The sequence below is a fragment of the Cnephaeus nilssonii genome, assembly GCF_951640355.1.
Source record: "Cnephaeus nilssonii genome assembly, chromosome: 19".
Taxonomy (NCBI): Eukaryota; Metazoa; Chordata; class Mammalia; order Chiroptera; family Vespertilionidae; genus Cnephaeus; species Cnephaeus nilssonii.
The window spans coordinates 4,859,326-4,876,743 of NC_137090.1; the positions used below are offsets into that span (position 1 = coordinate 4,859,326).

A 17,418-nucleotide genomic window follows, 5' to 3' on the forward strand; every position below is an offset into this window, starting at 1 on the left:
TCCTCCCCCTCCAAGCCCGCCTCTTCCCGTGGGCGGGGTTACTGGTCGGCGCGGCCCGGACGCGTCACTGCGCAGCCGCGAGAGGGCGGTACCACGGCGGCGGCGACATGGGGGGGCGCGGAGCAGACGCCGGAAGTAGCCGTGGTACGGGTCCCACCGAGGGGTACTTACCACCGGCAGAGTCCACCCGTGCCGCGGCGAGAGCCAAGGCCCGACGGGGTGGGCGTGGCGGCCGCCAAAACACCACACCCTCGGCCCCCTCTTCTCGCGGAGCGCCTCCGCGTCGCTCCCCTCCACCGGCTGCCATGAGCGAGCGCCTCCGCCCCAGGTGAGACCAGAGGGGACCCCACCGTTCCTTTCCAGCCTCTCTCCGCTTTTCTCTCCGAGGGCGGAGTCGACAGGACGCTCGAAGCGGGGTCCGAGCCGGCGCGGGCCCTGCGGGTGTTACAGTCAGGGGGAGGAGGGGAGCGGGCTGTGCGTGTGTCTCGGCACCTGACCCCCGAGGCTGCTGGTGGAGTGACTCCAGGGTCCAAATCTCCCCACTACCCCGTCTTCACCCCCCCCCCCCCGCCCCATCTTCCTCTGTTTGGAATGAAGTCTGGTCGGTCCCGGAAGAGAGACGCGGGCCCTACGGCGTCCCTGTCCTAAATTTAGGAGGGTGGGGGGAGGGGAGGAATGTCTGATCTCCGAGTGGGAGCTCCTAGGGCATCTGGGGGAGAGGGGGAACGGGGTGCGGGGCTGCCGGCTCCCCAAGGTCAGGAAGGAGGACTGGGGTTAACCCCGCAGCCGGGAGGGGTTATGTTGACGGAAGGATTTGGGCCCTGGACGGCTGTGAACACGGAAGGGCAGATGCCCAGAGTGGCTGGTGGGGCCCCTCTGGCCGGAGCCCGGAGAGAACTGACCGGGTTCTAAACTGTTTGGAGGCGGAGCCGTTTGGCTCCGGAGGCCGGAGGGAGGGAGGGTTGTGCCGCGACGCAATGCTTTTCCCCCCCGGAGCCTGGCCTCAGGCCTGGGTAGGGGGGTTGGGCCTGCTTGACGTGCTCGAGTCGAGTCCGGACCCAGCTGCGGTCCTTTTTTCTTCTTCTTCTGAGTAACAACCCCTGGAACAATGTGGAGAGGAGAAAACTGGGGTTGGGTACCCCCGAATGGAGGGGATCCGCTTCATTTCCAAATGAGAAAAAGCCTTCCTCGGGGAGTTGGAGGTGACAAACCGATGGGTCACCCAGTCCACCTCTTCCATTTTCCTGTTGAGACAAACAAGACGAGGCCGGCTGATTGGGTTGCGTCCCTCAGGTTCCCGGGGCTTCCCTTTGCTCCATAACGGCCTCTGAGGTTTAAGTGAATAGGTAGGATCGCCTTGACACAGGATGCTGATTACCTTCTTGTTCCATGTTTTCATGGGCGCTGAATGGAATGGACCGTCTTGCCCCGAGGACCCAGCTCCGGAGGGTCAAAATTCTGGAAGGCGTCCTGAGGTCGTCTGGTCCGCCAGTGAGAAGCTGTGGTTCCTCCGGCCATGCCGGGAGAGAGGCCTGGAGCGCCTCTGTATAGGAGATAAGAGTGCGCTCAGTTTGACTTTAGGGGCCCAGAGACCACTGACCTGGCGGAATTAGTAGCAGAGCCCTTGCCTATGGTCAGCTTGGTCCGACTGCCATTTTCTTTCCCTTCTCAAACCCGGTGTGCCGTTTTTGGATCGTGTCTTGGGCTATCTCACGTATCTGAAAAAGTCAAAATATTTCCTACAGAAAGATTCTCTTTTATCCAACCCTGTGCGCAGATGACTGTTTATCCTGGTAGCAGGTTTCCTCTCCGCTGGTACACAAGTAAGGCCAACATGTTTATACTGGTCACTTGTTACTATAAAAGCGGTGTGGACCGGGGTTTCTCACCTGCTTTTCTCTTCACCCCAAGTCCCACGGTGCACGAGGGACCAGTTCTGCCAGCTCCAGCTATCTTGGCATCTCCACTTTAGTTCACGTCTGGGTCTCTCCTCAGCTTTCAGGTGAAGCGTTGGTCAAAGATGGTGGTACACATACTGGGATGGCGGTAGAGGAGTGGGTATTGAAGTGAAATAGCCACAAGGAAGCCCTTTCTTTCACCAATACCGATCCTTTAAGGAAGGGTTCTGTTACTTCTGTGCCCAGTCTCTAGAAGATGACAGGAAGATTGGGGAGAAATGAAATGATGAAAAGTGATGGAATCAGCCATCCTTAGAAGTAGTAGATGCTAAACAATGATCTGTTAACTAGAAGGCTAGGGAGAATATGATCAATGACAGGGTGGCTGCTAAAATTATAACCTGGTCTGTGGCCTTAATGTTGAAAGTTATAATCTGACTGATTGTGTGGGTAGGCTTGGGCATGAAGCTGTAATCTTTCCAGTTATTAATGATAATGTTGAAAGAAGAATGTTTCAGGGGCAGAATCTGCATAGAGTCTAGACAAAAAGTGAATTGAAGAACAAGTAGGGCTCATTCTTAACCCAGTTCCATCCAAAAGAGAGGGCCCCCGCCAGGTGAAGAGGGTTCTGGTACTTTGAGAAACCGGCTGAAGATGAATGCGGCAGGGCTGTTTGCTGTGACCTTCCCAGAGTTGAGTGAAATCGGCAAAACCAGCCCATCCTCTGTTCTTACGCTCTTGTCCTAGCAGCCTCTGGACATTCACATTCTTGTCGCTGGGAAGATATACTCCCCGTTATAAATGAGGAAATCGGAAAGTTTTGGTCAGGCTCCTAAGTTTGGTAAGAGTGACTCAGCAGCCCAAAGCACAATCAGCTGTTGTCACTGATAAAAGTAGAATTGGGGACCAACATACTGCGTTTCATGAGATTCTTTGGGTGTCCACTGGCCTTCCACTGGACATTGCTCTGTAACTTCTTCATATTCCTGTGAACATTCTCTGGTCATATGAGGATGGAAGTAGCAATTTCTTGGCTCAAATCTATGTTAATAACATCTTTAATGACTATTAAAACCTGGTATTCATCTAGTTTTTAGCTTCCGAGTACTTCAAAACACTGTGTAGATATGACCCAGACTCCTGGGAGAAAGGCAGGAAGCAGAAGTGATGATCTTACTTTACAAACAGCTGAGCCTTAGAATGAGATAAGTGGCGTAGCCCTCTGCCTGTTGGTTGGTTCATGCTTTATCAGAACCACACACCCACTCTTTACCCTAAACTGGATCCAAACTCATTCATAACGTTAGTTCTGCTGCAGAGTACAGGAACTGAGTGCAGGAGGATAAAGTTTCTTCACTGTCCAGACTTCAACTCAAAACTTTTGGATTAAGGGCCTGCCCCAGTAAGCCGCCCTACTCACATAAGAAGATACTCTGCTCAAATTCAGTACTTTCCAAAAAGCTGTTTTTTCCTCTAGCTCTAAAAATTGGGACCTTTAAGAGTTTTCGCTGTAGTAGGTGCTGCTGCCTTGTGTAGCTTGGCCTCCAGGCAGCACTGTCCTGTAGCGTTGTCTGCGGTGATGGGAACCTTCTCGTCTGTGCTGTTCGGTACAGTTGCCACTAGCTGAAATGTGGCTAGTGCGACTTAGGGACTGGGTTTTTAATTGTATTTCATTGTAATAAATTAAAATTTGAATAACCACATGTGTTAGTGGCTACCATATTGGACAGCACAGTTCCAGGCAATTTGACTTAAAATTATACCTCCTATAATTTAATTCTCTTTTCTAACTGGGGTTTGGAAGTTCTTCTGACAATACTTGGTTCTTGCATAGAAAGCATACAAATTTTGTCTCTGTTGCACATCTTAGAACACACGGAACTGAGAAAGGTGTCTGATTTTTCTTTAAATTTGTACGTTTTAAGCAGCTTATGCCATAGTTTCAAAGAAACAATCTGGTCAAGTAATTTATATCATACACTAGGTGCTGTAGCCAGAATAATCAAGTTTGTGTTCAAGAGCAGTTTTTCCAGGGTTTGTCCAGAAAAGTAATTTAATACTTTTGAGCTTTTGTTTAATGTGACAAATGGGAGAAAATCAGGGATGAAGAAAAACTAAACATTAGCGGCTACCCTGAACCTCTATGGATATTCCTGGGTAGCACCATTTTCATATGGATTTTAAGGATAAAATAGGTGTTGTCACATGGAAGGAAGCAAAATAAAGTAACTTGGAATTTCAGGAAATGTAGAAAGGCCATAACCTTAATTAGGTGGAGTTTAAAAAGCGCAATCATTACTGTCTTCCTGCTCTTATTTATTTACTGTAGGCATTTAAAAAGCTTCTTTTGCAAAATCAGTCACACCAATTTAAGCCCCACCTTCCTGCTGCTGTTTGATGTGTTTGCTCTCAGCGTGCCTAGCGATGGTGTGCTTCCAGTTTTAACCTATTGGGCTATCATACGCTGAGTTCTGTTTTTTTCAGGCAAGAGGACAAATTTGTATGTTGTCATTGTTTACAGTTGTAAGTGTCTGAAAGGTGAATTGTTGGATTTTTTTTCCTCGTGATTTAATTTCAGGAAAAGGAGAAGGAATGGCAATGAGGAGGACCACCATCTGCCCCCACAGACCAAAAGGAGTAGCAGAAACCCTGTCTTTCACGATTCCTGGGACACAGAGGTAGGGATTGCGGCGTTTCAACCTTTTTTTGAGCCATGGCCCCTTTGAGGAAGCTTTGCACCTTCCCCAGCAAAACAGTCTGTGTCTGCCCTCGTCAGGCACGCCCCCCACCCCCCAACCTGTTTTGTTAGAAGTTTCATGAACCTTTGCAAGCCCTTCTTTGAACCCCCTATTTGATATTTCACAAACCAACTTATTTTCTAATAGTTTATGACCCATTGTTGTCTTTAAGCATATTTTGTTGCTTCAATGCACATATCTTTAAGAATACATAATGTATATGTTTGCAGAATCCTGTTTTTCAGTGTTTCCACCCTTTCATTGTGTTGTTCACAAAGCTGCTCAGGCGGCAGAGTAGCGTGGAGTGGGAGAGAGCTCCCAAGGTTCTGGCTTCCTGAGTGCCTCCTCAGCGTGCGGGGAGAGGTCCTCGGAAGGCTGGCCACGGTGCCGAAGGGGGGCTCACATTGAAGTGATGCTGCTATAAATTAGGTGCCTAAGGACTTAGACCCTTGACAGGTACCACCTAACAGAAACTCCTCAATGGCAAAGACTCCTAAGCCTCAGAACTTCAAGCAGAATTCTGTATATCACAATTCTTGCACACCCAGATAATTTGCATTTTAATTAGTTCTTGATGATAGGACTTGACTTATATCCAGTCTTTGCCAGAAATCCAAAGTAACTCCCCCCAGGGTGGGGCTCTGTAACTGTCATGTGGGGAAGACTCTTTCAGGAACAACTAATGAAAAGAGTAGCTAGATCCTTCTACATCAAGCATGTCAAACTCGTGGACTGCGACTCACATGCCATGTGCCTCGTTTATTTGGCCCATGTTAGCCTTTGAGTTTGACATGCTTGTTCTACATGGAGATTTGAGTTTCTATAACTTTTATCCCTGTTAAAATTTTTTCTATTACACTTTTTCTTCCTTTTTAAAAAAGGATGAACAAAAAAGTTATGACCTTTGTTTAAAGTGGTAATTGGGGAATCTCAGGGATGAAAGAAACCAGACTTTAGAGGCTACCGTGAGCATCTGATGATAAAACACTAACACTAATTGAGTCTCCATTTTTCTTTCTTTTCTTTTTTTTTTTTACTAACGGTATGGGCCTGGGGGGAGGGGGAAAGGCAGGGTGTGTTCCTCCCGGGAAATTATAAGGCTATTCCTTAAAAGAGGATGCAGTGATTACGTTCATGGTGTCGGCATGAATATTTCTTTACTTGTATCTGTATGTAAATTCCGCTGTATGATATTCACAGTTCTTTGAAGGTATAGTAGTAAGTCTAATTCTTTGTATAGGTCTTTTCCCCTGATACCTACATTTTTGATGCCTGAGAACAGGAATATAAATTGTTATGTTTTTAAAAAATTAAACATTTCTGATCTCTTATTTTTAGAGAAACTCCTTAGGATTTGTTTTCGTTTTGTTTTCATTGTTGTTTGTAGAAAATGACCTGCACTCTCTTTCTAAAACCTGTGTGTTGGTATCACAGAAGAAAACAGTGTGTTGTTACTCAACCTGTAGGTTCCTATGTCTTGTTCTTACTTGTCCAGAGAAATTCAGTTGTTAAGCAGCTATGTAAATCATTAGGCTGGGGGTGGACTAGGTTGTCTTTGTTCTAATTTACAGTCAGTGCAGGTACTCCTTATCCATCATGGTATCTGCACGCACCAGTAGCCCTCTCGGGCAGTGGTAACTTGCTAAGGGTAACTTGGACCCTCTGTCTCAGCTATGCTGGCTGGACGTCCACCAGCCGCCTGAGCGGGTGGCCTGTGGTGCTGTGCTTCCCCAGCGGTGGCATTAACAAGTAATGAGGCCTGCGAACCCAGGGAGAGCTAGAGAAGCAGACGGCAGGGGAAAGTCTTCAAAGCGGAAAGTTAGGCCCTGAATAATTGAATCGTCACCACTGGAATAGATCATGCTTGTAGCACAAAAATAGCAAGGTTAGTGTTATTTGGCTGCTTTTTGACATATAAAAGGAAGCACTAAAATGGTTCCTTATAAATGGATTATTTTATTAATTTACATGACAAATTACCTTATTGATGAAAATGTTACTTTTTAATTCTAAGGTAGGGCAGAGGTAAGTTTCCTTAAGACTAAGTTAAGAGAAATGGTTTCCTTTGTCGTTCCTGAAATACTTAAATAATTTTAGAATTCCTTTTTTTGTGACTTGAAGAACTTCCATTTGGAAGGAAATTTTAATCCTAAGAGAGATTTAAAATTCCCCAAAGTTATCTTTTTCTCCTAAATGTAATAATATTGGAAGCACTGTGAAGTAAGTAAGATGTGAGGTGGTTTGTTTGTTTCTTTTTTTTTTTTTTTTGAGGTGTTTGATTTCTGTTAAACTATTAAACTATGCCACAAGTAAATGGAAATTGCCTGAAAATTGGAGCCAGTTCATGCCTCTTTCTTCCTACACACCATGGGGCCAAAGAATGTGCACTGACTTGCCAGATGAGTTATGTAGAAAGAAACTTCCACTCTGCTTGTGCATTTTCTTCCTGCCCTTTTAGCAGGTATTACTATTTCTACTTGTCAGATGGAAATTTGGGGGCACAGAAAAATATAAAGTCACTTGCCCAGAGATACACACAGCTAAGAGGCAGCATCAGTGAGCCCCAGAGCTTGACTGTTGAGCAGCTTGCTCCTCGTCATGGTGTGCCGCCTCCCGGAAGAGCGGGTGGAGGTTCTGGGAAGCTGTGCTAGCTATCCAGGGGCAGCTAGGTCCTCGACATGGCAGAAATCAGAGAAACAGAAGAGTAGCTGGAACGTGTTCCCAAGTCAGTGCTATAGCATGGTGTTAGCAAGAAACCATTTTCGATTTCTATCCATGTGGAATAAATGGAGACTTTGTGGTCTAGTATTTTTTGTGGTGGTTGTTTGTTTGTTTTGTTTTTTCAAAAATGTAATTGATGTTTGAAGACCTTGAATTTTAACTCCAATGACTTAGATTTAATGACTTGTGAGCCTTAGGATGCTATTTTTCAAATTGAGATATATATTATTACTATAGGAATAAAATTTTTCTGTAAAGCCATTCTGTATGAATCATGTTAGCAGTGGCTAAGTTAGGCATGTTTTTCTCTTGATGAGCAAGAAGTGAAATGATTTATCACTTTGTGTCTTCCTCTTGAGTCCTATACAATGGTAGCGACATTCCCTCGAACAGCACGGGTTTGAACTATGTGGGTCCATTTACTAGTATGTGTTCTTTTTTTAAAGTAAATATGTACAGTACTGTAAATGTGTTTGCCTTATAATTTTTAATATCCTTTCTTTAGCTTACCCTATAGGATTACAGAATATAATATATAATATAAAATAATCCTATATAATAAAAGGCTAATGTGCAAATCGACCGAATGACGGAACTACCAGTCGCTATGACACGCACTGACCATCAGGGGCAGACGCTCAGCGCAGGAGCTGTCCCCTGGTGGTCAGTGCGCTCCAATGAGAGCACCGCTCAGCCAGAAGCTGGGGTCACGGCTGGCTTAGCCCTCAGTCTGACATCCCCTGAGGGCTCCGGACTGCGAGAGGGCGCAGGCCAGGCTGAAGGACACTGCCCCCCCCCCCCAGTGCACTAATTTCGTGCACCGAGCCTCTAGTATAATTTAATATACAATAATACAATATATGTGTTAATCGGCTGTTTATGTTATTGGTCTTCAGGTCAACAGTGGGCTATTAGTGGTTAAGTTTTGGGGGAGTCAAAAGTTATATGCAGATTTTTAACTGTGCAGGGGGTCAGCACCCCTAACCCTCATGTTCAAGGATCAACTGTATTTGGCAGGCATTGTCCTGAGTGGTTGGTGTCAACTTGGATGTCTCTATTTCCTTCCTGTGTCCCTTCCATCTCCCTCTGGGGTACGACACATACCCCTTCATTGACATTGCCACGGTCCTCATGCAGGCCTGCTCTCCTGCTTGATGTTCTAGAAAACTTACCAGTTGGCCCCTGCTTGATCTCCATGACCTCGTTCATCTCAATAGATCCCTAGCTTCCTCACTCCTAAGTGCAGATCTGAACACATCTTACATGCTTAGAAACTGTTCCCGCAGACTGGGACACCTATAACCTAGCCATGACCTCTCATGTATATTTTGTCTCACTAATGCTTCCTGGAGTGGTGCAGCCAACACCCCACCTTCAGCCTTTCCTCCCCAGAACACGCCTGATTTTGCTTCTTCTCCCATTTTGTCACCCCCTCCTTATAAAAAGATTCTTCCTCCTCTAGGCCCAGTTCAGACACCATCCATTTTAAGGAGCCTCTCTCCTCGCTCCCTCGTACACACCTGTTGCTAGATTTCCTGTCGCTACAGTGGCTGTGTACTATCCTTAGCAGAGGCTGTATTGTCACCACATTCTTGATGAAGCTTAGTAAATAAATGACCAGGGAGCCCCAGTGCACTGCCTCCCGAGGTGGGGCCCTGGCATGTTTTCAAAAGCCTACAGGTGATTCTAACATGGACTGCATTCTTCTGGGTCTTATCTGCAGTTACCAGGGTGCACAATAGGTTTTAGAATCCTCCCTTTTCACACAGTTCCTCGCCACAGGGTTCTTGTGAGCTGCCTTTGTGTATTTAGAAAGAGAGACTCTCGATCAGAATCTTCATAAACTTAACTTTGTGCTTGTATACCTGGATTTGCAAGGGGTTTTTATTTCACAGATCAGGACCTTACTGTCTTTTGATTTGTAATACAAAGTTGTCATTGAAAATAACCCGGTCAGAGTCAGCACTCAGCCCAAATTGAAAATTCAGAGAAAAGAAATGCACTTTGTAACCGTGGATTTGGATAAATGGTCTGTAAGGAGTCAGGAGCCTGGGAACAGGGATCCTAGTTGATGAATCTTTCTCAGCCCCAAAGTTTCTGGACTCTTTCAGTACAGAATGTGTTCACGCCTTTCAAAGCAGGAATAGTAACGAGGTACAAACCGTACCAGTTCTCAAAGCCATGCTGTCGAGTAGTGCCCCCCGCCTCCTACCCCAAGGATTTGATACGAAAAAGTGCCACTCAGTGGGGGAAATACAATTTTTTTTTTCCTATTTCAAGTGTGGTTTTTTTTAATAAGACGATTTATCTCTGTATATCTTAAAGCACTGATAGAGTTAAAATTTCATTTTATGCCTTTAGGGTTAAAAGTAAATGGTCTTGATCCCATCAAGTCGAACACTTTGATGGCTAAGTGTTAATAAGACCGCTTACAATGACTTTCAAACATTTTTGACCCTGTCCCATAGAAATGCTTAATTGTGTGGCCCAGTAAATACCAAATATATTTGTGAATAATCGAAAAAAAGTTTCACAATTTCCCTCCCCCTGTTGCACTGTTTTCTTTTTCTGTGCTGGTTGCTCCCCACCAAAGGGTTTCACCATCCATTTGAAAAACACTCGTACTTGAGAAAGCCTCTTGGAGAGCGAGAAGACTTGAATTGGCAGAAAATAGAGCCAAAGGATCTTGAAAGAGATGCATTTTTACCTTGTAAGACAGTGGTACTAGGTGTACCCGTTACTAATGCGGATTTTTTTCAGTAGACGGAGTTACACATATGTTGATATATATGCGATTTGATATGTATACTATTTTTTTGTATTGACAACAAGCTTCAAAACTTCATATGTCAAGTTTTCTGAAGGTGTTAACATCATAGATATTTTTACACTTAAAACTGTCGAATTTTGTGCCAAAAAGAAGAGCATTTGCGGAAAGTTTTAATTCATTATTTTGAAGAAAAGTGCTGCTGAATACTTCGGGAAGCTTATGGTGAACATGCTCCATCTCAAGATATTTGTGAACGCTTGTTTAAACGCTTTAAAAGTGATGCTTTCAATGTGAAAGACAAAAGAACGTCCAGGTCAACCGAAAAAGTTTGAAGACCAACAATTACAAGCATTATTGGATGAAGATGTGTGTCAAACTCAAAAAACAACTTGCAGAAAGATTAAACGTTGCTCAGCAAACCATTTCCGATTGTTAACAAGCAATGGGAAAGATTGTAGGGAGCGGCTATAGGGTCAGGCCTGGGACTGACCTGTGGTAGGACCAGAAACAAGTCCCAGCTTGGAAGGCAGAGCTCTCCTAGCATAATTAAGCTTAACCTTCTAGCCCTCCCTAGTTCCTTCCTAGGTAGCTAATGGGCTGTGGGAGGTGCAGCAAGTGCTGCCAAAACAAGGTGAAACTCACAAGAACATTGTAAACATGTTGACCACTTCCCTTGTTTTGCTTTGTGTACTCTGACTATAAAATAAAGCCTCGGCTTGCAGGCTGTGACGCTGTCTCTCCAGAGAAGCAGCGTCCCACCGAGCCCCCGCTGTATTCTCTTGTCCGTCTGCTTTAATCCTTCACTGCCACTCCTCAGGCTCACCAAACCTGCCCCTGTTGGACGCCGCACAAAAGATTTTAAAGGAAGGAAAATGGGTGCCACGCCAACTGAACGAAAGACAAATGGGAAACTGAAAAGTCATCAGTAAAACGTTGCTTCAACGGCACAAAAGAAAGTCTTTTTAGCATCAAATTGTGACTGGCGATGAAAAGTGGATTTATTTTGAGAATCCCAAATGCACAAAATCATGGGTTGATCCAGGTCAACCATCAACATTGATTGCAAGGCCATATCGCTTTGGAAAGAAGACAATGCTCTGCATTTGGTGGGATCAGGAAGGTGTCGTGTATTATTGAGCATCTAAAACCAGGTGAAACCATTAATACTGATCGCTACTGACAACAAATAATCAATTTGAACCACGCTTTGATCGTGAAATGACCAGAATGTGCCAGAAGACACGGCAAAGTAATTTTGCTTCATGATGACGCACCATCACACACTTCAAAACCAGTTAAAGACACGTTAAAAGATCTTGCCTGGGAAGTATTAACCCACCCGCTGTATTCACCAGACCTTGCTCCGTCAGATTACCAGTTGTTCCAATTGATGGCACACACACTTTCTGAGCAGCATTTTAAAACATACAAAGAAGTGGAAAATTGGGTCTCTGAATGGTTTGCCTCAAAACAAGAAAAGTTCTATTGGGACGGTATCCACAAATTACCTAAAGGTGGGGGAAATGTGTAGCTAGCAATGGACATTACTTTGAATAAAGCAATTTTGATATTTCTCTTGAAATTATCGTGTTTTCTTTTATTACAAACCTAGTATATATCTGATACTTAAGGACCCCACCTTGGTTCTATATGGGCTGACTCTTATTAATTTGAAGGTATCATTGCCTTCCTCAATGCAAGTGAATACAACTGAGGCTGTTGTCAAGGTTCTTAGGTAGCTCAAGGAGGCCAAACAGTCCTTCTGAAATCCTATGGACAGTATCTGTCTATATCAGTGGTTCCCAACGGGGGCCAGACACCCCCAGGGGGACAATTTGAGGATGAGTTATTAACTGAATTTTTTGCATTTCTTATGGTTCTAGGGACTTCATATACAGTATATAAATATATAGTGACATTTATGCATTTCAGTTCTCTATTATATGTTTTGAAACTTTATTTGCTAATTTTTCGTATCACTTCATATTATTATTATTATTTTTTTAACAATTTCGTAGTGATTTCTTCCTCAGTACTTCAACTATCCTTTTGTTCTTTTATTTTTCTCTTTCATGGATGCCATGTTCTTTGGAAGCTTATTTAGACCAAGCTAATGGCCTTCTAGGCTTCCTCCATGTGAATAGGAGTTCACTTTTTGAATAAGAAGAATTATGGTCATGGGGGCAGGGCGGTTGGTCGCCATCAGGATTTTAGAGATGTTCAGGAGGGGCATGGCCAAAAAAAGATTGGGAACTACTCATCTATATATTTAAGTCTTAGAATTAACTAAAGACCTCTATTTTGTAGCAATATTCTCACTCATGATCATTTTTCCCACAAAATAAACCTCTTTTTGTAGAAGTTATAGAAAATATAGTAAAAAAAAAATAGAAGGTCCAGATTCCAAATATTTTGGCATATATATCCTTCCAGAATATTTTTAGTATCCTATCTAATAATAGAGTAACATGTAAATTACCATCACTCCGCTATGCCCACAATTGGGCGGTGGGAGGCTGGGGGGTGGGACTCGGGGTGGCCTATCCGGCCATTGAGAGGCACGGATCTGCTGCCACTGAGGGGGGCTACCCTGCTGTTGAGAGGCGCAGGGGGCGGGAGTCCCGCCCCCTGCGCCTCTCAACAGCAGGGTAGCCCCCCTCAGCGGCCGCGGACCATCAAAAGTGGGGGAGCTGGGTGCCTGTCTGCTCCGGCACCAGGCCTTTCAGAAGCCTCCGCCGAGCCGGAGGCTTCTGAAAGGCCTGGTGCACCAGCGGACAGGCACCCAGCTCCACCGCGAAAAGCGAAAGCTTGTAGGGGACCCTACACGTGCATGATTCAATCATGCACTGGGCCTCTAGTATATTTATATTTACGTTAAAGAAAATAATTTTAAAACGAGCTGACGTACTATATACACTGTTTTGTAACCTGTAAAAAAGATGTTGAAGGCTTCTTTCTATCTTGGTGTGTTTATGTGTGTGTATATATGTAATTTTTAATAGCTGAATACAATTTCATTGTTATGAATTATAATTCATGTATTGTACTTTATATACATACTAGAGGCCCGGTGCACGGATTCATCCAGGGCCTGTCCGGCCCATTTTAGTCCTGATCGGCGGGGCTGGGGAGGGACCGTGGGAGGGCTCCAGGGCGTGTCCAGCCCGTCTTGCCCAGTCCTGATTGGCTGGATCCCAGCAGCAAGCTAACCTACCAGTCGGAGCATCTACCCCCTGGTGGTCAGTGCACGTCATAGCGACAGGTCAAATGGTCGAATGAACAGTCAGACACTTAGCATATTAGGCTTTTATTATATAGGATTTATAATTTAACCAGTTTCTCTATTGTTAACCCATTTTGGTTGTTTGTAGACTTTAGCTGTTTAATTAAATAAGGTCACACTAAACTTTTTAAAAAATATATTTTTATTGATTTCAGAGAGGAAGGGAGAGGGAGAGAGGGATAGAAACATCAATGATGAGAGAGAATAATTGATTGGCTGCCTCCTGCATGCCCTACACCAGGGATTGAGCCTGAAATCTGGGCATGTGCGCTGACCTGAAATCGAGCTGTGACCTCCTGGTTCATGGGTTGATGCTCAACCACTGAGCCATGTAGGCCAGGCACACTAAACATTTTTATATGTGTCTTTATAAAGTTACGTTACAAAAATTTTTAAATGGCCTAGGAATTGCTGGTGTATTTGTGTCCCCCCTCCCCCCTTTTAATGGTCATTGTACAGAAATCTTTTCTAACCTGTTTATTTAAAAAAAACTTTTACCTTTTCTCAGAGTAGTATCACCTTTGCTGTTAAGTTGTGAAATAAATATAATTTGAAACAGAAACTTGACTTACTAGAAACTGATTCTAGTTCTTGCCTTAATTTTCAGACACTACCTGTAACGAAAAACAAAGAAAACAGACTAAGAGGAAACAAAGTTTTCTGCGCGGTGGGTTTCTTACCTAGTGTAGTACCTTCCCTGCTTGTTAAATGTGCACGGCCTTACGAGGTGTACCAGCGGCAGTTCTAGGTTGTTACAGTCTAGGTCAGGAGAGGCTACTATGGAAAGCAAGGTGCTTGTTTCTTAATTTAAATTGGCTTTGACTTCTTCAGTCTTCAAGTAAATGTAATTGTTGCTGTTAACACTGCCGTCTGATGCCACTCAGCCCATTTATGTTTTCATGGAATTTTTTTAATTGTAGAAAGAAAGCTAGGTTGTCTCCTACTACCTACAGGCAATAGGATATGTGACCTATGCTCAGTAGCTCCAGGTGACCCATGGACCATGACAGCTCTTGGTTCAAGCCTTATCAATGACGATGCATTTAGTGAACATGCTTTCTTTGCTGTTTCAGGCATGTTTTATAAATGTGTATATTTCTAAGTAGTAGAATCAAAGTTACTTAGGCCTTAACCCAGTAGCCCTTCATCAATTACAACTGCAATTTCTCTAAAAGGACTCATGTGATTCCTATATACCCATGTGGATTATAATATACTAGAGGCCCGATGCATGAAATTCGTGCAAGAGTAGGCCTTCCTTCCCCCGGCTGCCAGCACCAGCTTCCCTCTGGTCGCCAGCAGGCACCAGGGACCCGGGCTTCCCTCGCAGTCCCGGCTTCGTTCAGAAGGTCCTCCAGAATGATGTCTGGTCTAATTAGCATATTACACTTTTATTATTATAGATGTATTGTTAGGTGTAACTTTTGGTATTTTAAAAGTGACTTTTAAAGTATCTATCTTGAAATAACATTTATACATTTATTTTGATAATGTAAAATATGTAATAACCACATTGCAAAAAATTTATAGTAAAGGGTTGAAAAATAAGATCTATAACCCCTCTATTTTAACATTAGTACTACGGGCTATTTCTTTCCAGGCTTTTTTCTTATGTGTAGATTTTACATTGTTGTAAGCAGACATTTCAAAACCAATATCTTTAAGGGAATATAAATTTAGGTGTATCAAAAGGCTAATGAGAAAAAATTTTACACCAAATTATTTATTACTAGAATTCTAACTTTCTCATGTATTATTCCTTCTAGTACAATATTGTATTGAGTTGTAAATAGAGGAGAGTGCTAATTAAATGATTGCCATTGTCATTTATTAGAAATGCAGCATTAAAATTGTGTAATACCCTAGTTCTGAAAGGATCCTTACCATTGCCTTCTCTTTTGAGAACCCTACTAGTGGAAGGAGATTTCTGAGTGACTCTTGTTAGGGATCTCTGAGTAGCTTCTTCAAGACTAAGACACCCAGTCATGTTAGTTACATTAAAATATTAGATAGGTTCGTGCACATGCACATATACACACACATCGAACTGTAAAAATGCTAATATAACTTTACAAGAAATATATTAAAATCTCAGGATGTGTGTTCTGCATTCAGAGAACACCATTCACGTCCTTGAGATAACCACAAATTGTCACAAGTTTTTATTTTATTTTAACTTGTTCCCAGAAGCCCTCTTATTTGTTATGAGGATACCTCTCTTACACCCTGTACCAATGAGTGATACTTACCTTAGAGCAGCGGTGGGGAACCTTTTTTCTGCCAAGGGCCATTTGGATTTTTATAACATCATTTGAGGGTCATACAAAATCATCAACTTAAAGATTAGCCTGCTACATTTGTTCAAACATTTAATTAGCTCACCCCTGATGCCTGGGCAGGGCCAGACCAAATGATTTCGCAGGCCTTATTTGGCCTCCGGGCCGGACATTCCCCACCCCTGCCTTACAGGCTGAGAACTTGTTCCCTTGATTATTGGAAATTATTGGAATGAATGACAAGATAGAGAAGGCATGTAAAGGAGTTAAGATGTAGTTGAAGGGGTTTGCAGTAGAAGGCCTGTGCTTCAGTCTGGACCCTGCCACTTAGGGATGTGTAATGGGGACAGTAATCCCACTTGACATTACAGGGTAGTGGTGAGGCTAGAATGAAATATCTCAGGTGAACGTAACTTGTAAACTGTAAAGCCCAGTATATGTTACTTTTATTGTTGTTATTAATCCTCACCCAAGGATATTTTTTTTCCATTCATTTTTTAGAGAGAATGGAAGGGAGGGAAGAGACACAGAGAGAGAGAGACATACTGATTGGTTGTCTCCCCTGTGCGCCCCGACTGGGGCCAGGGATCAAGCCTGCAACCGAGGTATGTGTCCTTGACTGGAATCGAACCGGTGACCTTTCAGTCTGTGGGCCAATGCTTTAACCACAGCCAAACTGACTAGGGCAAGCCCAGTATATATATATGTTTAAATATATATTTTAAAGTATATTTTAATTGATTTCAGAGAGAAAGGGAGAGGGAGAGTGAGAAACATCAATGATGAATCATTGATCGTTTGCCTCCTGCACGCACCCTACTGGGGATGGAGCCTGCAACCCAGGCATGTGCCCTGACTGGGAATCAAACTGTGACCTCCTGGTTCATAGGTCGACACTCAACTACTGAGCCACACCAGCCGGGCTACTCAGTATGTTTTGATGCTGGTACTTCTCAGACTAGGTAGGAAGAATATTGTTAAACCACAGTGAAGTTCTTAAGATACCAATAGCCTCGTCGTGAAACTGTTTCTTTTTCTTTCCAGTCTTCAAGCAGTGACAGTGGCGGGAGCAGCAGCAGCAGCAGCAGCAGTATCAACAGCCCGGACAGGGCCAGTGGGCCAGAAAGCAGCTTGAACCACATCGTCACCGGGTCCAGCCCCAACACCCCTCAGCCCGCACCCGAGCAGTCTGCACTATGCCAAGGCCTTTACTTCCACATCAACCAGACCCTGAAGGAGGCCCACTTTCATAGCCTTCAGCACCGAGGCCGGCCTCCAACATGATGGGCTGGCGGTTTCTTGCCTTCTGTGAAGGGACAGTGCTGTGCAGATTTGATATTTCATCTTACGATGTTTTAAAAAATTGCACAAAAAATGCCTGTTGGCTTTTCAGTCTATATTTGAAATAACAGGTTAACAGGCAGTTGTTTACTTGTGGTTTTGCTGCACTATTGCAATTTTAAAGGGGCTTTGAAGCAATTTTTTATAGGATTCTTTTGAGGGTGGGTATCCAATCCATGTCAAGGTAATGGTATAAGGAAATCTCATCTGCGTGTTGAGTCCATAGTTTGTCCAGTTCAGATTGATTTCCAAATCTGTCAATTAGAAATTCTACTTTATGTAAAAAGGCCTTTTAAAAATGCGGGATCTTCAATTTTTTAAATTCAATAAACTAGTAAAGAGTATATAGTTTCCATGAAGAAACATACATTTTTTCCAAAATATAGACCTT

General features: G+C 43.7%; 1 protein-coding gene across 3 annotated transcripts; it reads left to right on the forward strand.

The window, feature by feature from the left end:
• Positions 1-80: 80 nt before the first annotated feature.
• On the forward strand, positions 81-17,371 carry VCF1 (VCP nuclear cofactor family member 1). Of its 3 annotated transcripts, XM_079798364.1 has the most exons (4): positions 81-328; positions 4,477-4,576; positions 14,018-14,077; positions 16,731-17,371. In XM_079798364.1, the coding sequence occupies exons 1-4, from the start codon at positions 108-110 to the stop codon at positions 16,968-16,970; spliced, it is 621 nt and encodes a 206-aa protein (XP_079654490.1). In that variant the 5' UTR covers positions 81-107; the 3' UTR covers positions 16,971-17,371. The 3 variants fall into 3 exon arrangements, with proteins under 3 accessions (XP_079654490.1, XP_079654491.1, XP_079654492.1); XM_079798365.1 differs by lacking the exon at positions 14,018-14,077; XM_079798366.1 differs by lacking the exons at positions 4,477-4,576; positions 14,018-14,077 and having other exon boundaries at positions 16,698-16,971.
• Positions 17,372-17,418: the final 47 nt, after the last annotated feature.

Bases quoted from the DNA above. Each gene is read 5' to 3' on its own strand.
- VCF1 (XM_079798364.1), top strand. From the start codon at position 108: ATGGGGGGGCGCGGAGCAGACGCCGGAAGTAGCCGTGGTACGGGTCCC. The intron at 329-4,476 runs GTGAGACCAGAG...ATTTAATTTCAG, and splicing joins AGCGAGCGCCTCCGCCCCAG to GAAAAGGAGAAGGAATGGCA. The intron at 14,078-16,730 runs GTGGGTTTCTTA...TTTTCTTTCCAG, and splicing joins GAAACAAAGTTTTCTGCGCG to TCTTCAAGCAGTGACAGTGG.